This window comes from Thunnus maccoyii, chromosome 4, assembly GCF_910596095.1.
Source record: "Thunnus maccoyii chromosome 4, fThuMac1.1, whole genome shotgun sequence".
NCBI lineage: Eukaryota > Metazoa > Chordata > Actinopteri > Scombriformes > Scombridae > Thunnus > Thunnus maccoyii.
The window spans coordinates 34962428-34985766 of NC_056536.1; the positions used below are offsets into that span (position 1 = coordinate 34962428).

The following is a 23339-nucleotide window of genomic DNA, read 5'->3' on the forward strand; positions in this document are numbered from 1 at the left end:
ATGTTCATCAGCTTTGGCATTGATTCTACAGTCTCTGAACTCTACTGGAGGGATGAGCATCATTCTTCAAAAAAACATCAGTCCTTAATCTCTCGTAGGTGTTCAGTTGGGTTGAGATCTGGTGACTGAAGTCATAGCATATGATTCACATCATTTAACACTCATTCAGTGACCCCTCGTGTCCTGTGACTTGCTCTCATCGTGGGAAAAAGTATTTTATCAATGATGTCATCACATGCTCCATTTCTCATGTAAGTTTCAACACAGTCTGAAGACTTCCTCCTCTAAATAACGGAAGCTTGTGGCTTGTTATCAAGAAATGATCACAATCTGGTGCAGTTCCTGCAGCAGGTTACTTACTTCTCTCTGTGAACAAAAACTGTTTGATTATATACGTTTTTCATTAAACACACTATTAAGGGAAACACTTTTGGTTAAATAATTTTTGTCATAGAGAGTAACTCATTATATAATGATGCATAATACAGACCAACTCTGTAAAAGAGCACAATCTTGCTAAATGTGAGTTCACTAAGGCCATGTGACCTTTCTAAGGAAGCTGAGGTCTTTGCTGTGCAACAGTTTCCTCCCTCAACCACCAAGAGTCGACGTGTTTCTTGTGACTGGTTGGTTCCAGCAGCTTCTCTAATAACTCTTCTCCTTTGTTTACTGACTTGTTAAAAGCCAGAGCCAAGTTCATTTGGTCTTCACATTGTCAAAATGCATTTGAGAGCGTGACATCGTGATTATTAAGCTCCACGTACATGCAGGCAGTGTGGGTGTTGGTGCTGTTCTGTGGCAGGAGGATGAGGAGGAGACCAGCTGCTCTCTAAGTTTCTCCTCCAGAAAGTTGAACAAACACCAGCTCAGTTATTCGGTGGTCAGAAAGAAGGCACTGCTGCTTGTTTGGGCTCTGCAGCATTTCAATGTCTCTGTTGGCTCTGTGATATCTTAGTTTTCACTGATCATGATCTGCTTTTGACTGAAAAACCCCCAGCGACTGATGAGGTGCTCATTGTTTCTACAGCCACAGTTCAGACATTCAATATATTTGGTTTGACATGTTGCTCCCTTCAACACATCCACACATCTCCTACACTACTGATGCAACTAATCCTCCACACCTCATGTTTTCTTTTACACTTTGTATTTTATTGTGCTATGGACCCCTCCATGAGTCGTGTCCTTAATAAAATCTGAATTGAATTGAATTGAATAATTAGGGGTTTAATTGGCTAAACTGTTAGGATCAGGAAACTGCCCCCGAATGTCAGAGTGGACCTCCTCCAGAGATGTCCTGTTAGAAGGCTCTTGGAGGACTTTCAAACCTCCAACACCTGTTTGCACCAACACACTTCATTGTGGCCCGGCTGTTAGGAATCCCTGACTAAAAAGGCCCGTTGGTAGCGGTTCAATGACAGCTGGTGATGATAGAAGCCAGGCTGAATCTGATTCCCTAAGCAAGGCTTGGATGGTCCTGCGTCTGTAGATTTTGGGAACTGATACCTATTTGATACCTCGGTCAGAGGTAGAGAACAGCCGTCTGTCAGTGCTTTATCAACACCGGCAGGAGGTATCAGTTATGTTTAGGCAGAAACCATTTCAATATCATGTTGAGTTTAAATGGATCCAGGTGTGTGACCCCTGCTGGTCACATGACGAACAGGCTGTGATGACAGCAGAGGAGTTACTGTGGGTTCACTGCACATCCTAGAGCAGAAACAGATCAAGATTACTCTTTAGTTATTCTAAATGCATCTTTTTACAGATATACTCAGTAGATTAGAGATCATTTAATATCCCAAAGGAGATTTTATTATTCAGGTTTGCTTCAATGCAACAAATTTTATTATATAAGTGCAGAGGAATGTTGGGAAGACTGAAGTTGTTGATCACACTTTATACTTTGTCCTGTATTTTACCTCATCCTGAAGGAAAACGCTGGTTGTGGATGAATATTTACTCTTTTTATTATTGTTTCTGGTCAGTTGGGTCAACTGAGTTTTGTGCTGCGTTGTCATGTTATTTGCAACTATTCAAAATTTCGATATCTGGATGGTCGTATTATAAGTGTTTTTGTCTGATTACTTGATGTCAACAGATTTTATTCACACATATCATTAGAAGATCCCTTCATAATGCACTTACAATGGAAGTGATGGGGGACAACATCCACAGTCCTCCCTCTGTGCAAAAATGTATTTCAAAGTTGATCTGAAGCTAATATGAAGCTTCAGCGTCCAAATGAGTCAAATCAAGTAGATATCTTTCAACGTTACAGTCTTTTTAGTGCCAAAGTCCCTCTTTTTGTTACTATACTTCCACCGCAGCTCAACAGGGAAACACTGTCCGAGGAAACACAAAGAGGGAATTTGATGCTAAAAAGACTTGATATGACTAACTCAGACTGCTGAAGCTGAATATAAGCTTCACAGAGACTTTTAAATGACTGTGTGGACCAGTGGCGGCTGATGACTCAAAATATTGGAGAGGACAGGAGGAAAACCAACATGGAATCTTACAACAAACCGCATCAAACTATATCATTGTCCCCCACCTGATGAAATCGGAGGGGTGGGGGGCAATTTTATATGCCAATAAAACAATTTGCTTTTAAAAACAAAAACCCCTGATTGGTGTAAAGGCTGCTTCTTTAAAGAAATTTAGCATATACATATTGTCTCTAAACAAAGAAGAGCTCATTTTAGCCATGGAGTGGTTCAAATGTGTCATTTTACCAACAAAGTGAAATTCAAATGTATAATATTGTTCTATTGTGACAACAAATTTATGTTCTCATCAAAAACAGACAACATATCACATGATTTACACGTGTTTCCTGTGTATTTTCTTAGTATACAGAAATAAATAAAGTAGCACAAAGCTTATAATGTGATACAGGAACAGATCAGTGCTGAATACTAGAAAGACTGAACACTAAAAACATTCACAGATCTAAAAGTGTAGGTTCACATCAGAAAGTATTAATGCATGTATCAAAAACATGACTTACACACTCTTATTTATGTGCACGATATACAAAATATAACAAAATATGTGACTCATATTATCTGATGTCTTCTTTCTATCATGGAGATGAAGTATTCATGTCATAACATCCATTTGTGGCTGTTGGTCATCTTGTATGTTAGTTAACAGAACTTTATGGCTGCAGCTTAACCAGTCTGATATCATTAGCAACAATGACAAACAAGCTAACTCTCCTGGTTGTTTCCCCGGTTGCTTTTCTCTCCAGCCTCCCCGGCAGTGTCCTGCTGCTGCTGCGCTGCACAGTCCAGATCATTTCTCCCATTAGCTTTACAACAGTCCTTAACAGTCCTTCCATGGATGTATAAAGAGTCCTTCAGGCTGCTACAACAAGCCAGCTGTTGCATTGGCTAACGCAAGGAGCTATCTACTGCTGCTACTCTGCCTTACAGTGGAGAGAATTGAAGATGAATTCTAGAGACTATCATTGGACCAACTCTATGTCAATATTGCATTCTGGTTGTTGATTGGTTAGGGAGGACAGCCTCCCTTGCCACGTCATTTTACGTGTCATGGCCAATCACAGATTAGCATTAAAAAAATGAAATACATTAAGTCCAATGTAAGAGATCCCGCCCTGCGGAGGACAGCAGGCACCCATCCTCCTCTGTCCCCCACTCCACCTCCACCATTTCACACACTGCCCTTTCTCCTCCCGCCCTGTAGGCGTCGCTGTTGAAGCATTTTAAACAGAATTTCAGTAATGGACTTTTTCCAAAGAGGAGAGAAAAAATACTTTATAAGTAATACAGAGATTTGTAATGGTTTATTTCAACCAAATATTCCTTTTTATATTTTGATCTCCCTTTTGCCTCTCAAAAAATAGAAGAGGATCAACCTCCTCTGCCTCTATGGACCAGCCTCCACTGGTGTGGACACACTGTGGATTTTGGCCTCCATCACTTACATTGAGAGCACATTTGAAGGGTCTTTTAATATCCAGTATGAACAGGAGGAATGATTACAGCGAGGAAAACCTCTTTCACTGTTCATATGGACTCCTGACTGCTGGTTTAAGACACTGGAAACACTGTGAATCGTCCTTTAAGCTGAACAAAGACAAATGCTGTATAACACAATAAAATCTTGCTTTCAGCAAGCCTGGATAGGACTGTACGATGACCTGAACAGCTGGAGGTGGTCGCTGTCAGACAGACATTTCTACAAACCCGGGGAGGCTGAGTTCAGAAAATGGTACCCTAGGCAACCAGACAACTATCGCAGTGCAGAGTACTGCACACAGACACACAGACAGTCTGCTCTGATGTCAGAGGTGAGAGTTATAACTAATGGTTCATTCTTCTGAAGTTACTCTTTAGTTTCCTATAGATTTGGGCCTAAATAGTCCGTTACATAAAAAGCACATAAATGTGAGCCCTGTGTTCAATTCAAGGTGTGAAGTTGAGTCATGAAGCCAGTTTATATGAAGCCTGTTGACCCATTCAGCTCCACCATTAACACAAGTTTATCCCACGTCACTGCCTCAGTTGAAAGGGGTAAGAAAAGGAGGCAAAGTGGCTCTGATGTGTCTTTATGGATGAATGTGTGCTTGCATATTCATATGTATGCAGCTCCATACTGAGATTTATCATTCAAAAATAGTAATAAACACAATCATCACCTCAAAATTTCACTTGTACAATCATTAAGTAAATGTATTTAGTTACTTTCCACCACTGGATGCAGAACATCTAATGTCAACGTGTGTGTGTGTGTGTGTGTGTGTGTGTTTACAGTGTGTGTGTGTGTGTGTGTGTGTGTTTACAGTCACCTAAACACCACAGGACACGTCTTTCCATCAACATGAACAGATTTTATATCTTTAGAGCAATAAATATTTCCACTTTTTCCATATTTCTGCAATTTCAAAAACAAAGTACAAGTAATATATATTTATATACACAGCTAAAATTTTCCATACATAATTTTAAAATAATGTCGTCTCTGTTGACACATATTTGACACTGTACTCGTACAATTTTACAAGGACTATTCCAGTCTCTCTTTGCTCTACATTATAAACAAGTCTTTTTTTCCATAAAGCAATCCATTGTGTTATTACGTACAACTTCATTGCCCTTGTATAGATTCACACAACACAGACTGTCTTTACACAGGAACAGAATAACAAATCCAACATTTTGAACTTTACCTGAACCACATCTGATGAGCTTTGATGAGGATTTTTTGAAAATGTTCCCTGTTTTTCCTGCAGCAGTCAGATCAGATCTGTTTCTGTTAATGTTCAAAATCGGACCTTCGGATCCTGATGTAAACTCAGCTGGAGACGAACTGCCTGCTGCCGAGCAAAGTGAGTCCTCGTATTATTATTTTTCATATAACGATGGTTATGTACATTCATGTTTATAATACAGTTTCATTCAGTGCAGATACTGTAATAAATACCACATGCAAACCGATAGCTGAGAGCAGACACGGGCAGAGAAAACATATTTAAATTGAGCGTTTAAAGGATCATACCTGTGTTTTTGCATGTTTTTACACTGAATATACTGTAAAATATACAGCAACTATTAGACTGACTTCCTTCCTTCCTTCCGGGCAGCCATTAATGTTTAGTTCATTTCTCTGAAAATCATCTTGCAGAGACTTCTAATCCTCTAATCATTACATCAGAGAATTGATAGTTGGTTGCTCTACGTATTGCACTGATGAGATATGTGAGCAAATCAAACCAACAATTAAATAAATAAGTATAAATTGGTACAAAGTACAAAGGCTTGTTGTTCAGCAACCGACTCAAATCACAAAATGTCGGAGCATTTTTGAATGCAGCAACTGAGAGAGTGTTGCTGTGCTGATTCTTCCTGAACACCGCTGATCGATAAGAAGCCTGAGAACCCAGCTGCTCTCAATTACTATTAACCCCACAGCCTGCACACCAGCTGATCTAGCCCGAACCCAATCAACCCAGAGGGATTTCCAACATGCAACTATACGAATCCAGAACAGGGAAATGACAGCAAGTCCCACAAATGGGTGGCTGCTACTAGAGTTTTCTTTAAACTGAATTATTTGGTGAAAACAGGGACCCAGCCCTAAAAAACAAAGGTAAACTTGACCTGGTGCAACTCTGGGCAACCTGACACCCGAGAATTTGCATTTTAGGAAGCCTCTGATGCCAAGATCAGCTCCTTATTGTACCACAAAGGCCAAATAATAATAATAATAATAATAATAATAATAATAATAATAATAATAATAATAATACAGAAGGCTTGCAACACTGTCAGTGCTTGAACTGTTAAAAAATGTTGATAATGATGGATTTTCTATCTGTAAGTCTCTGCATGTTGATTTTTTTTCATATAAATGGAAACTAAATCCTTCCTGGAGTAAAATAATACATCTAAAAACTGATTTGGGAAATGGTTGGCAGTAATTTAAAGTACATGTGATTAAAAGGCTAAAACATGCAAAGGCACAGGTACGGAGCTTTAACACGGGAACTTCAGGGCACGCAGTGGAACAGGGTGAGAAGTTGTGTAATTCATTGCGAGGTAGGTTTGATGCAGTGATCCTCGAAAAGTTTATTCTGTTATTTCAAGTGTGTTTAGTTAATTGTTCTAATCTGCATTAAACACGGTGTTACTGTTAGTAATAAGGCCCCTGCAAAGAGGCAAAGTGATTCAAAAGTTATTGTAGATACACAACAGGGGCTCAATGGTCCAGAAATCCGTATTGTGTGTTTATCTGAATGGTTTGAAAGGTTGTTTGGTAGCAGAAGTTTAGCTTGTTTCCTATAAAAGGTCGTTGTGAGGCTTCGCTGAGGCTTCGTGATGATTCAGAGGTGAGCAGACGTGTGTGTTTTTGTACGAGCATGCGTGGGTGAGTTAAAGTAATTATCAAAGTCTGTATTAAAAATATTAGAACAAGTTATATGTTAGTCACAGAAAATTCCTGGTTTTGTTGTAAACATATCAAAAATTAAAAAGGTTTTAGTAATTCCATAAGATGCCCAAATCAGAAAAGAAGAAAATCATCTCACACTCATAAGCACATAACAAAATTAAAAATGCTAAAAATACAAAAAACAGCCCAAGGAGTACGTTGTTAGTAGAAGCTTGTCACACAACAATATTGATAATTATATCAGTAGCACACTCTAAAAAGTCAATGGTTCTTCAGATTAAAAACAACAGGGAACCCAAGATGGTTCCCTGAGGAACGTCAAATGAATATAATCCATCAATTATAATCCATGACGGCATTTCAACAAACCTCAAACACAAAGGGCCTCTTTAAAACACATTTTAGGATTTTCTGTTGTTTTGTTTTTACTAGTGAGGAACCCTAAGATGCTCAAATAGCCTGAAGAACCCTCATGAACTTTTGGTTGTTAGAGCATTTTCATTTAGTTAATTCAAGCAGTTCTGACCTCAGTTACAGATCGACGCTGTTGGCCCCATTGAAAATCGAACACACTGTACAGTTAATATCTACAGTTGGCGCATTCATGTAATCACAGGGAAATGTGTCATTAATGTTCGCATTCACAGCATCAGAGAGATTTCCCATCATCCACCAGTTAAACGCTGGCGAATATTTATACGAGGCTGACTAAACCAGCCACCATGACAGCAAAGCAACCAGCACTGAGAGTTTTCTTCTAGTCAAAAAGTACAATTGGATGGTAAAATAGTTTAAGAACTTTCTACCAGCCATCATGGGCTTCCTGCCCTGACGTCCTGTGAGCTCAATCAAATGAAGAGAGAAAGACAGAAAACACTTCAACACTGGAATGACAGGTTTAACTCAAAAGTGCAAAAATAATGCGTAAAAATGAGTTTGTTCAAGAATATTTCACTTAGTTCTGCGTGACAGCGACGATGTTCTGCACTCCAGTCTGAGACGTCAGCAAGTCCTTCGAGATAACATTAGGTCCAGTTCTCAGGTTCCTTTGTGTCTTTGTTGGATGACGATGAAGACGAAGGGCTCAGTCTTTCAGCCAGATTTAAAAAATGCATTACATGGCTTAATATTTGCTTTTGTGAAAAGATACAATCAATCAATATATCACTTATTTAATTGTCTCTTTATTGCCAGGTGGTATCTGAAATTCATTAAACATCATTTCTTATGACCAGTTTATTCTGTACCATCCGTCTGTCTGAAGGCACCTTATTCTCCATTTTGCAACACGAGTTGTGAACAAGGGCTCATAAAATTCTGTTTACCTTTGAGGTTTGTTTTCAGAAATGTTTTAGTAAGAAACTAAAGCAATCAGGGCAGGAAATTATGATTTATCACCAGCCAAACTCTGGTCAACGTCTGTCTGCATAAAATGTATGGAAGCCACGAGCGGAGCGATTACTGCAGCATGTTTTGTGTGGAATAGTTGTCAACATCACAACTCATCTCATGATATTTAGTTTTTAGCTCATTGTTCTGATGATAATTTAACTGTAACTTTAACCAGAGATGTCAAACATAGTTTGTGATCGTCAGGACTTCCATATCTCATTATCTTGAAAAAGAAGTTCCAGAAAAAAAATAAGAATGAATCCAGTTTACGCATAATGTTACTGTTATTATGTATGTTAGTATATCCACAGATCCTGATGTCATGAGCACAGGATGACTGTTATAAATCCAGACAACAAGATATTAAACCATTATGTTGGGTTAACATTCTTAAAATGATAAAAACATGAAATATTATTAGTTAAAAGTTAAAAAATTGATAATTAAGTGGTGATTTTGAGATAACTGGCCTTGAAAATGATGAGTAACCACAGCGTCTCTTGGCATCCATAAAAATGCTTTTGGAGGTTTGTTTTTTTTTTGCGTATATTTAGGTTTGGTAAATGTAACACTGCCCCCTGCTGTCCACATATACATGACGTTCATGTGCATCAGGAGACGCTGACGCTGATGTCCAACACCTGCACATTCAGGCTATTCCAGACATCGGTTAACCAACCATCCTTAAAAATTATTATTGTTTGGTCGATGCTAAATTGTGATTTTCGAAACTGGGTAAAACCTTTTTAATTTTAACTTCCCACCCAGATTTTTAGGATTCTATCTTTTAGGGAAATGTACAGAGAGTCACATTATAGAACTTGTTTAATGTAACCTGACATAACACTGAGCCTGTGTCAGTGACTGAGTGACTGTGTTTAGGTTCTGTAGCTCTCAGGCTTCATCAAAGGTTGACAAGCCAGTGACACAAAAGACTCTGTTTCCCAGACTGCACCCTGTTTGGCACCTTTGAGTGTAATCTCCTTCCCTGGCAACATAGAGGGTCACACACAATATAGAGCATGAAATACAGTTGACATATATTATAATTTCTGACAGATTCAGGCTTACACTTTCATATATATTGGGATACTTGAGGGGGAGCATTCACTGGTTTAGTACAAATGATCATATAAATCCCCCTTTACAAGAATAAAGTATTAGAAATGCCAATTTTAATGTCCCAATCCACAACAACAACAACATAGTGCACCCTGCTGAAACCCTGTAACCCACAAACACTAAAGGCTTTGAGAGTTTTGCCCTCATTAGTAGTTTTTGCAAAACACAAATGTAAAAAAACACCTGTAGTTTTTATTTCAATGGCTTATTTAGAATTTGAACAACAAATGTAGAAAGCAAAGTCTTCAGTAACCTTCACAAATGCACTTTTTTATGGCCAAATAAACTCTGGATTGGGGCTTCAAATCACAACACGTCCCTCCCCTGCATATAGGATTTCAACCATAGACACACTGACACTCATTAGCTATTGCACAGGTCATGCATGCCTGTCTAAGACACAGAAACTGCACCATATTAACACCAACCACCTCTGCTTCTCAGGAACACCTCATGGCTTGTAATATGTCAACAACCAAAACAATGGTACAGGTGCTTTTTGTGCGAAAAAAAACAAAGCGGTGCAAGACGAGTGTGATTTTTGGAATATAGTAAAAGGACTCAGGCTTCCTTAAAACCTGAACTGTCCCCTCAACTAAGATGGTACATAGTGTTAGCATCGAGCGCTAACCCTTGTGTTAAATTCTCAGGCACTGTTCCCTTCAAATCTGGTCCCTGAACCATTTGTCCACCGCAGAGACTCACAATGTGACATAAACACTTCCTCTGTCAGTGAAGAACTACAAACATGTCCTCAGAAGGGCACAACGAAGGGAAGGTGAGGAGATTCTCACCGAGACACAGCTGTGTGGGAGTTTTTCTTCAGCTTCGTTTTGACTGAAAACGCCGTGATTTACGTTCTCGGTGTTGCTCTGTGGGCAGTTTGGCCGCGGCAGGCTACGAGCCGCCGTCGCCGTTCAGCGTGAGAGTCCGTCTACCTGCGCGGGAAGTGGATGTGAAAATAACACAGGCTGAGTAACTTCCTCTTCCCCGCTCTCAGTGCTCTCCTCCTCACCAGACGGCCGCTTTGATACACCTGCACCTGCCCTCCTCCTCTCCTCCTCCCCCTCCTGCTCCCTCTCACCGCCGCCCCCCGGTGGCTCACGGCGGGGTGGCGAACCGCCGCCCTCGTCTTCTGCCTCCTCACACGACTGTGCTGATCCGACTGACGGGTTTCGATTTGGGGCCGCCCCCTTGCCCGCCCGCCGCCCCTGGGTGCGGGGAGAGCGGGGCGTTCGACGGGGGAGGTAAGGGGGAGTGCGGCGGGGGAGGTGGGATGGAGGAGAGGGGCGGGTACTGGGGGCCGTAGGGCTGCGGCGGCGTCTGGCTGACAAGGCGCGCCGAGGGAGTCTGGGGCGGCGGGGTGGAGAAGATGAAGTGAGTGGAGGCGGAGGGGGAGGGGCTGAGCGGGGAGTGTGTGTGCACGGCGTGGTTGTGAGAGTGTGTGTGAGCGTGGGGGTGGGGCTGCGAGTGCGAGATGGTCAGCGGGAGCTTGCCGCCGCCACCTGGCCTCCCCGCCGCGGGGTGCGAGTGGTAGAGTCCGTGTGGGGTAGTGGGGGTGATGGGGGAGTGCGGGGACAGCGGAGGGGGCGTGATGAATCCCGAGCCTATGTAGCGCGGGTGGGCGGCGCCGTGTTGGATCCTCTGATGCTGCTGGGTATGAGAGGGAGCGCAGCCGGACGGGCCCTGCCGCCGCGGCACGGAGACCCTGTGCGAGAGGACGTGGTGCTGCGGGACGCTCTGCATGTGGTAGCGGTGATGATGGTGGTAAGGTGGGGGGGGGGTCTGCTGCTGCTGGTGCCCAGTAACACTGACTCCGCCTCCTCCACTGTTGCCGTGGCAATACTGGGCGTGCAGAGCCTGCAGCTTGGACGGCGCCCCTCCCGTACCTCCTCCCCCTCCAACTCCTCCCGAGTCCGACTGGCCGAGGTTGGCCGAGGGGGAGGGGCATGGGGAAGGGGAGGATGGGTGGGGGATGGGAGGTGCGGGGGCGGGGTAATGGGGGGGTGATGATATCATCAGGGGACTCGGGGGACCCTGCGGTGTGGGTGATGTCATCGTCAGGGGACCAGGAACCTTGCCTCTGCGGCTGCCGAAGAAATTCCCCAGCAGGCCGCCGCCAGTCGGTCCTCCCCCACCCACCATCCCTCCTCCGAGCCCAGCCCCTCCCCCGCTCACGAGTGGGGAAGTGCTGACCCCTCCCTGGTTGTGACAGAGCCCCGGCCCACCCCCCACCCCCGTACCGGGGCTCTGAGTAGGGCGGTGCGGCCGGTAAGCTGCTGGAGACGAAGGGACCATCATGGGGCTGTAGGACAGACCTCCAGCCGGCAGGGGGCGCTGCTGGTGAGGCCGGGGGCTGCTAATGATGGAACCCTGAGAGGAGGACGGAGGAACCGAGAGAGAGAAAAGGGGAGGACATACAAACACAGCAGATTAGAAATAGTTTATACTTTTCCACTCAGTGTTTTACTCCAAACGGTCCAGGCAGCCGCTGGTTTCAGTTCATTTCAGTCATGGATGTTTTATAAGAACCGGATGCGGATCCGATGCACCACGTTGGTCCAGACTGAAATGTCTCAACAACTATTGGATGGATTATCGAGAAACTTGGTTCAGACGTTCATGTCCACCTCAGGATGATTTATAATAACTGATCCTCTGACTTTTCATCCAGCGCCATCATCAGGTCAAAACTTTAATTTATCCAATTCTTTGGTTAAAGTCCAAATTCTTACTAAACATCAGCATGTTAGCATGTTGTTATTGTGAGCACATTAGTACGCAGACCTGTGAGGCCCCGAACAACTCCACCTTCATAAACAAACATAAACAACCGAAACGTTTTATTTGTTACAGAACGTCTTGGCTGATAAAACCCTGAATTACAGATGTTTATTACTAGTAAAAGTAAAATGAATACTTGTGGGCTCTCTCTGACATGATGCTACAGCTGCAGCACGTACAGCGTGTCTCTCTCATCTGTACTGCTGATGGTTCTTCCTGTCGATCAGCTGTTTTTACAGTCAGGTGACTCATCGCTGCTGCATTTAAATCTTCCTGTCTGGTTCTTACAAAGCTCTTTGGTGTCTTTTAACACTTTGGTGTTTTCATTTCATTTGTGTCTGTTTTCAGACTGTGGTGATGTCACTGAATTGTACTGATTCAAATAATAATCAAATAAAAGATGAAAATATTACATTTTTACACCAATATTGCCTCTGAAAATGCAGTCAGTGATGATGTGCAACCTACAGTATGTAACTGCTCTTTTTTAATTTATTTTTGTTTTATTCTAATCATAGTTGTTGACATGTTGACTTTACAGCCCAGCTGAAGCTGCTCCAACTGACTCCCATTCAAAAAAGCCTCAACTTCTCCCCAGAAACACTGAGTCAGTTCTGCTCTCAGTCTCTAACAGGTTTTTGCTGCACATGAACTGAAGTGAAGTGAAGTGAAGTCAGCAGCTGCCTGAAAGAAAAGTAAAACTTCCTGTTTGCACTGAACAGTGTGATTTGATGTCAGTGAGTTAAAACGTGCAGATTTCAGGACAGACATGCAGGAAAGGAGAAGAAGAAGAAGTGATGCAGATGATGAAGACAAATGGCAAGAAAAATGCAGGCGTGTTGATGGGCTGTTGGTCAAGATGCATCTCATCCAGCTGCAACATCCCAGTTTGATACTGAGGTCCATTTCACCAGATTTGCAACATGCAATCATTTCCTCTCGCATTCATTTTAACACATTTAACTAAACTAAAGAAACACTTGACCTATATATACGACAGACAGGAGTCGTCTTTGGTGAAAGGGGACAAACGTTGCACCTCCTTTATCTACTGACTATTAAATAAAGGTGAAAGTGACCCCAAAAACAATAATAAAAAAATATTCTTGAGTGTTTTGAACATCTAAAGCTGGAATAAAAGTTCTCCAAAGATACACATAAACATCTGTCTGAGCATAATAATAGCCGAGGAAGCGTTGTTACAACATTCACATTCAGATGTTATGAATGAGATGAACATGCTGCAGCAGCGTGCTGCCGGGTCACATCATGCTTCAAGCACCAGACTTACTTCAATGGTGCTGTCCAATGAGCCCACACTGTTCCTACGACCTCGCTTCCCTATTACCCAATCAGAATGAAGCAACATTAAAACCTGTGCGTTTGCATTTATGTTTACAGATTTAAAAAAAAAAAAAGATACAAAGTGTTAATTAGTGAACTTTAGAGGTGTACTCTGCTAAGCTAATGAAGTATTTCCCAAAATGTTGAACTAAATGTTCAGAGAGAGACTGTAATACTTCAATTTAACAAAGAATATCTGATTTTTCTACGATTACAGCAAGAAAAACAGCTTTAATGTTCATTAGGGCTCCTGACTGTTATCAGTAGTGAAACCGTCTTTTTCTCCTGTTTTATGTCCTTTTATTCCTTTTTAGCTTCTTTTTATTTCCAAATTCAACATTTTTTAATTGTATTTAAATGTCTTTTTACTTGTGTTGCTTTTATAGTCTGTCTTGATGCCTTTTATGCTCTTTGTAAATCACTCTGAATTGCCTTGTTGTTACAAATAAACTTGCCTTTGGAGTATTTTCATACTGTGGTATTGTTACTTTTACTTAAGTAAAAGGTCTCAGTACTTCCTCCATCACTGTTAAAAACTAGTGATCCATCCAAAGTGCAGTTTCCACAGTATCATCATCCTTTGTAATTTGGTGTTGTAGTTCCTGCAGCTGTCCAGTAGGTGGAGAAAGAGCATCACAGCACTACATTAGACTTCCATCTTACTGTATAATATTACCATTTTAGATTTCATCACTATTTCAGCGGTTGCATAAGACCACAGATGTAGGTTTGCTCTGAGTCACTGACTCATAATAACAAACTAACAGAAAACCTGCCTGTTGTTATTTTCCAAGTGACAGAACAGATTCTGTTTGAATCTAATCTATAAGCGGCGTGTCGGCGCTCACCTGTCTCTGAGAGGTCTCTCAGTGACGAGCTGAGCGCCGTGCGTTTGAGTCCGTCCACTGACGCGTACGTGTCATCGAGGCTCGGCCTACCCATGGTGCCGTTCACCACCTCGCCCTTTACGGGCACGCCGCCGGCGTTGGGCCCGCCGCCCGGCACCCCCCCGCCTCCTGGTCCTCCCCCCGTTAACACACCTGGACGCATCACACCTTTCTGCTTCTCCAGTTCAGCTGCAGGGAGAGAAGAGAGGAGACGGAAAATACTCATTAACTACTACCACTGGTACTACTGGTGATACTGGTACTACTACTACTACTACTACTGGTACTGGTACTACTGGTACTACTGGTACTACTACTACTGGTACTACTGGTGATACTGGTACTACTACTACTGGTACTACTGGTATTACTGGTATTACTACTACTGGTACTACTACCACTGGTACTACTGGTACTACTGGTACTACTGGTGATACTGGTACTACTACTACTACTACTACTGGTACTGGTACTACTGGTACTACTGGTACTACTACTACTGGTACTACTGGTGATACTGGTACTACTGCTACTACTACTACTGGTAACACTGGTACTACTACTACTGGTACTGGTACTACTGGTACTACTGGTACTACTACTACTGGTACTACTGGTGATACTGGTACTACTGCTACTACTACTACTGGTACCACTGGTACTACTACTACTACTACTACTGGTACTGGTACTACTGGTACTACTGGTACTACTACTACTGGTACTACTGGTGATACTGGTACTACTGCTACTACTACTACTGGTACCACTGGTACTACTACTACTGGTACTGGTACTACTGGTACTACTGGTACTACTACTACTGGTACTGGTACTACTGGTACTACTGGTACTACTACTACTGGTACTACTGGTGATACTGGTACTACTGGTACTACTACTACTGGTACTACTGGTATTACTACTACTGGTACTACTGGTACCACTGGTACTACTGGTACTACTACTACTGGTACTACTGGTACTACTACTACTGGTACTGGTACTACTGCTACTACTACTACTGGTACTGGTACTACTGCTACTACTACTACTGGTACTGGTACTACTGCTACTACTACTACTGGTACCACTGGTACTACTACTACTGGTACTGGTACTACTGGTACTACTGGTACTACTGGTACTACTACTACTGGTACTGGTACTACTGCTACTACTACTACTGGTACTGGTACTACTGCTACTACTACTACTGGTACCACTGGTACTACTACTACTGGTACTGGTACTACTGGTACTACTGGTACTACTGGTACTACTACTACTGGTACTGGTACTACTGGTACTACTGGTACTACTACTACTGGTACTACTGGTGATACTGGTACTACTGGTACTACTACTACTGGTACTACTGGTATTACTACTACTGGTACTACTGGTACCACTGGTACTACTGGTACTACTACTACTGGTACTACTGGTACTACTACTACTGGTACTGGTACTACTGCTACTACTACTACTGGTACTACTGGTATTACTACTACTGGTACTACTGGTACCACTGGTACTACTGGTACTACTACTACTGGTACTACTACTACTGGTACTACTGGTACTACTACTACCGGTACTGGTACTACTGGTACTACTACTACTGGTACTACTACTACTGGTATTACTACTACTGGTACTACTGGTACCACTGGTACTACTGGTACTACTACTACTGGTACTACTGGTACTACTACTACTGGTACTGGTACTACTGGTACTACTACTACTGGTACTACTACTACTGGTACTACTGGTACTAATACTACTGGTAATACTACTACTACCACTACTACTAGTGGTACTAATACTAATACTACTACTGGTACTTATACTACTGGTACTAATACTACTACTGGTACTAATACTTCTGGTACTACTTCTAATACTACTACTGGTACTAATACTACTACTGGTACTACTGGTATTACTACTACTGGTACTACTGGTACCACTGGTACTACTGGTACTACTACTACTGGTACTACTGGTACTACTACTACTGGTACTGGTACTACTGCTACTACTACTACTGGTACTACTGGTATTACTACTACTGGTACTACTGGTACCACTGGTACTACTGGTACTACTACTACTGGTACTACTACTACTGGTACTACTGGTACTACTACTACCGGTACTGGTACTACTGGTACTACTACTACTGGTACTACTACTACTGGTATTACTACTACTGGTACTACTGGTACCACTGGTACTACTGGTACTACTACTACTGGTACTACTGGTACTACTACTACTGGTACTGGTACTACTGGTACTACTACTACTGGTACTACTACTACTGGTACTACTGGTACTAATACTACTGGTAATACTACTACTACCACTACTACTAGTGGTACTAATACTAATACTACTACTGGTACTTATACTACTGGTACTAATACTACTACTGGTACTAATACTTCTGGTACTACTTCTAATACTACTACTGGTACTAATACTACTACTGGTACTAATACTACTGGTACTAATACTACTACTGGTACTAATACTTCTGGTACTACTTCTAATACTACTACTGGTACTAATACTACTGGTACTAATACTACTACTGGTACTAATACTACTGGTACTAATACTACTGGTACTAATACTACTACTGGTACTAATACTACTGGTACTAATACTACTGGTACTAATACTACTACTGGTACTAATACTACTAGTACTACTTCTAATACTACTACTGGTACTAATACTACTGGTACTAATACTACTGGTACTAATACTACTACTGGTACTAATACTACTAGTACTACTTCTAATACTACTACTGGTACTAATACTACTAGTACTAATACTACTGGTACTAATACTACTACTGGTACTAATACTACTGGTACTAATACTACTACTAGTACTAATACTACTGGTACTAATACTACTGGTACTAATACTACTACTAGTACTAATACTACTGGTACTAATACTACTGGTACTAATACTACTACTAGTACTAATACTACTGGTACTAATACTACTACTAGTACTAATACTACTGGTACTAATACTACTGGTACTAATACTACTACTAGTACTAATACTACTGGTACTAATACTACTGGTACTAATACTACTACTAGTACTAATACTACTGGTACTAATACTACTACTGGTACTAATACTACTGGTACTAATACTACTGGTACTAATACTACTACTAGTACTAATACTACTAGTACTAATACTACTGGTACTAATACTACTGGTACTAATACTACTACTAGTACTAATACTACTGGTACTAATACTACTGGTACTAATACTACTACTAGTACTAATACTACTGGTACTAATACTACTGGTACTAATACTACTACTAGTACTAATACTACTGGTACTAATACTACTACTGTTCAGCTGCTGCTCCTGATTTTGCAGCAGCTTTTCTCAAAAATTGTGATACAATTTGTGATGTTTCTGTGTTAAAGTTGCAACCAAAGTAAATAATGTGATTTATTTAAACTGCTAGCAGTGAAGAGTCAAATGTAATGACTTCCTTGGATAAAAAGCATCCTGCAGATCACAGAAACAACTATATTTCAGCTCTAATGTTTCATGTTTTTTCTGAATATGAGAACCATGAGGACTCAAAGTTCTATAAAAATACTATAAAATACTGTACTTAAGTTCCATTTATAACCTTTATTAAATTAACTTTCAGCTCAACATCAGCAGCAAATAAAATCATCAATAATTCTGTTTAAATAAAATCTAGTTTGATGCTTATGTTTGAGGTAGATTATGTCTGAACAACATCAGCTTGTTTTCTTCTGACTCACTGAATCAAACCTCATTTGGGAACATTTGGGAACATTTGGGAACATTTGGGAATAGTTTTGCTCGTCTATGGTATCGTGTTTGTTGGCAGGTGAGATTTGTTCATCTTCCACCTGAATGACGTCAGTTACCGCCACACCAAACGCCACGATTGGTCCAAACCACAAGCAGCTGCTGATTTGGACGTTTCATGCGGAAAAGTTGCTGTGATTTAGTAAAACTGCATTCCTCACAAATATCGCAGAGATTTCTTGAATTTGCTTTAATTATTTAATTATTTATCCGACAGTTTCCTGGAGCTGCTGCCGCTGGTTCCATTACCGCTACTGGTTCCATTACTGCCACCACTTCTGCTACAGTCACTAGTACTGATACTATCACTGCTGCTACTATTATTACTCCTTCTTCTGCTATTACTGATGTTTGAATCCTGTTATAGTAATTAAATACTACTTAGGGTGAGTTTACTGTTAGTATCAATGTATTTATCATTAGTATTACTACTAGTAAATCCACCATTACTGTCATACCACTATTATACTACATATAGTACTATAACTGTGGCTGTTACCACGTCTGCAGCGAAGAGTTCACTTACACTCCACTCGGTACTTCTCCATGTCCTGGACCTCTGCGATGCTCTCTCGGAGGTCGGAGGTGAAGCGAGCTCGGTCCTGCTGGCTCGGAGCCGTGAAGACGATCAGCACCTTCCTCTCTCCTCCGGGGTTCGCCGACGTCAGTCTGATACCGTGAGGGTAGTCTGGGTGAGACACACACACATTACACACACATTACACACACATTACACACACATTACACACACATTACACACACATTACAGACACATTACACACACATTACACACACATTACACACACATTACACACACATTACAGACACATTACACACACATTACACACACGTTACACACACGTTACACACACGTTACACACACATTACACACACGTTACACACACGTTACACACGTTACACACACATTACACACACATTACACACGTTACACACACGTTACACACACGTTACACACACATTACACACACATCACACACACATTACACACACATTACAGACACATTACACACACATTACACACACATTACACACATTACACACACATTACACACACATTACACACACATTACACACATTACACACACATTACACACGTTACACACATGTTACACACACATCACACACGTTACACACATGTTACACACATTACACACACATCACACACACATTACACATGTTACACACATGTTACACACGTTACACACACATCACACACACATCACACACATGTTACACACATGTTACACACATGTTATACATGTTACACACGTCATTTATTGATGACATGTTATGATGTCATGTTCAGAGATCTACAGGAGAGTTTAACAGCAGAAAAGCTTCCAGTGATCTAAACAACAACATTAAACAGCTTAGAGGACAAACTGCCTTCAGCAGCTGACTGACAGCATTTACTGAACATAAACAGTTTGCATGTCGGCTCCACAGGATGAAATATTGATTCACTTATATAATAGTTGAGAACACACATACAGCAGGAGATTTGTGTGATTTAAACAGCTGCCTGCTCAGATTACTCTTCACTAAACACAGAAACAGATTCAGAGTGTATAAAAAGGCAGAAGGTCTCAGTGTGGATAATACATTGAGTTCAAGTAGTTCTTTATTGTGTTGTAATATTACTACTATCTGGTATCCTCCTGTATATACAGTATCTATGCACAGTGATAATGCCAGCAAGTTGATCTTTAGCCAGTTCACAAACAGACACACACACACGTTGTCTTGGGTCACTTTTGGAGACATTACATAGACTTACAATCATTTCCCGAAGACTCAACAGAACCATTCACCCAAAAATCAGCATTTTACCAACTGGGGACACGACTTTTGTCCCCAGTTAACTGGTCTGAGGTCAGAAATTTGTCCCCAAAAGTAGCCTATGACAGACACACACACACACACACACACACACACACAGCATGCACACACACAGCATGCACACACACACAGCATGCACACACACACACACACACACACACACACACACACAGCATGCACACACACACACACACACACACACACACACACACACACACACACACACACACACACCAGCAGTCCTTGTATTACTGTGCTGATGAATCATATGGGACAATCTGTCCTGGTCACAGTCATCACCACAATCTGCCAACTCACATTTAGCTCCAACAGGAGAACAAGAGCTGCCAACAACAACAACAACAACAACAACTAACCAATCAAACAAGTAAACAATGACCGCTGCAGCTTCAGAGCACATTAACAACACGTCAGCTCTGAGACGACACAGTGGATCCAACAAATAACCCAGAAACAAACGTGCAAAATTTAAAATGCAACTGACTCCATCTAATAAAATGATTATAATTATATGATTTTATAATATTACCAACAATGAACTGATCTACTAACAAGTATTGTGTGTGTATCAAAGCCTGATATATCTGATTCCTCCATTGTTGTCCAGAAACTATTAAAACACATCAGTGAGTCACACTAATACACACACACACACACACACACACACACACACACACACACACACACACACACACACACCGTCCTGCTGCCACAAATACTCACTAGAGCACCAAATGTGGATTCATCCGCCACTGAAAATAATCCCCAACAAATATCCTGTTTGTTAAAAACTACAGTAAGCAGCTGTTTTAGAAAATTACTGAACCTTTTCCCTAAAGATGAAACTATATCAGCAGCTTCTCGTCTCCTCTCTAGAAACACTGAGTCAATCATTGTTTTCAACGAGTCATTCTGGTCTCAGTCTCTAGAGTCAGACCCTCTAATCAGTGTGCTGGTGGTCATTTTGGAAATTATTGCTCTGTTAATAAGACCTGCAGACTATAGTAGCTTTGAAAGGCAACGCCCTGCACTCCTCAAGCCACAGATCTACTCCTGAGAGGAGGCGTACGCCAACAGCTGCGGACGCCACAGACACGTAGTAGCTCTGTTTATAAAACTGTCTGGAGTCACTTGGAGGACGTCTTCCACACCTTATCTACTGTTCCACACATGTGCAGTAGACTGTAGTGGCCTGTCTGCAACAAACAGAGCCTCGTACACATAGACTGATGATGAAATTTACATCACATGGACCCCAGTGGACCCCAGTGGACCCCAGTGGACCCTAGTGGACCCCAGTGGACCCTAGTGGACCCCAGTGGACCCCAATGGACCCTAGTGGACCCCAGTGGACCCCAGTGGACCCCAGTGGACCCTTGTGGACCCCAGTGGACCCCAGTGGACCCTAGTGGACCCCAGTGGACCCCAATGGACCCTAGTGGACCCCAGTGGACCCCAGTGGACCCTAGTGGACCCCAATGGACCCTAGTGGACCCTAGTGGACCCTAGTGGACCCTCGCATACTGCAGAAAGTATAATTTGGGCTTTATTTGTAAGTTACTGGCTCCAAAAGGAAAAGATGGCGCCAAAAATAAGGAAACTGGCTGAAATGTAAACCAGTGGGTGATGCTGCTATGTCCATCTTTAAATCCAGTCTGTGGTGTAGAAGGGAAGTTTTAACACATTGGTGGTTTTAGTCTATAATGTCTTCTCCTCTGACGGGTTGAGAATGTGCCGTCGTTTCAGGTCAGCTGTCATTTTGTGGGCGGTTCAGATTTTTATGGCCTTTTTGAAAACGGAGGAGATGATTTTGGAGCTGAACTCTTCAGAGCTTCCTGTTAACAGGTGCTGAGGCACATTTGAAACGCCACCAACTCCAATCTGCTGCAGAGGACTGAGAGCCAACTCATCTCTGCTGAAATACAGGCTTGGAAACCACACACACACACACCCACACACACGCACACACACACACACACACAAGACTGTATATGGCTGTGCTAACATCATTATTGAAAAATGTGTCGGTTGAATGAGTCATGTTTAGAGGAAAAGCAGCTACGCAGCCTTGTAACAAGGATTTCAGTACAGAACCAACATATTTAGATAAGTTTGAGGTACTTTAGAAACTGTGTCATTACTGACAGCTTCATGTTCTCACTCAGTATTTATCTCTCAAATATCAATGTTGGTACTGGCTTCATAAGTCCAGTATTGGACCTGAAGGTTCGGTGCAACCACTTCTTGAAAAGTGAGGGTTTGAAGTTTGGGTTGATCGATGAGCTTGTTGCAGCTCCAGTCTTCACACCACAGTTCTCAGACCAACAGTTAAACACACAATGTCATTTCAGCTGCTAAGAGTCCCCCTATTATTTAGTCTATATATTAATGATCCCCCTCAACAGTGTCATGATGCAGAGCTGCAAATGTATGCAGATGACACTGTTGTGTACACACATGCAAAAATAGCTGAGTTAGCTGCTGCTAAGCTAACAATTGCATCGGAAAGGATCACACATTAGCTTGATCAATCATGTCTGAGTCTAAATGTAAACAAGACAAAGGGTATGTTTTTCTCTAAGACTATGGTACAACCTCCTAACACTGATATTCTAATAAAAGGTGAAAAAATTGACATAGTCACTGATTTTAAATATCTTGGTGTGACACTGGATCCAAATTTGAACTTTAAGAAACATGTTAAAAAAAACGGTTAAAACCATAAAGTTCAACTTAGCAATTTTTAGACATATTAGAAACTGTCTCTCTTTGGACGCTGCAGATATTTACGCAGCTGTGATTCTTTCCCAGATGTCTTATTGATCACATGTTGGGGGCAGGCTGGAGAAACAGCCATAAAACCTCTTGAGTCCTTAAACAAACAAACTCTAAAAACTCTGGACAAAAAGCCGATGCATTTCCATCACTGTAGGGTTCTGGAGAAATACAATTTACTGAGCTTTGACAATTTTAGATTGTTCTCAAATTTGTGCATAGTTTATAAAATGTTAAATGGTTTGTCCTCCTCCACTATGTGACTTTGTGTTCACTCGCTCAGTAAGTTCTGAGCGAGTGTCCTGTTCAATAAATCAAATCAATCAAAAC

At 41.6% G+C, this 23339-nt stretch overlaps 1 protein-coding gene across 1 annotated transcript in view; it reads right to left on the reverse strand.

Annotated features, from left to right (window-relative positions):
• Positions 1 to 8841: 8841 nt before the first annotated feature.
• Positions 8842 to 23339, reverse strand: part of LOC121895760 (IQ motif and SEC7 domain-containing protein 2-like) — a 65432-nt gene continuing 50934 nt past the window's right edge. The window contains exons 14-17 of the mRNA XM_042409183.1: positions 18880 to 19041; positions 14412 to 14639; positions 13511 to 13560; positions 8842 to 11808 (exon numbers count right to left, since the gene is read on the reverse strand). Coding sequence (XP_042265117.1) covers positions 10579 to 11808; positions 13511 to 13560; positions 14412 to 14639; positions 18880 to 19041 — 1670 coding nt within the window. The 3' untranslated portion in view covers positions 8842 to 10578. The remainder of the gene's footprint in view (positions 11809 to 13510; positions 13561 to 14411; positions 14640 to 18879; positions 19042 to 23339) is intronic.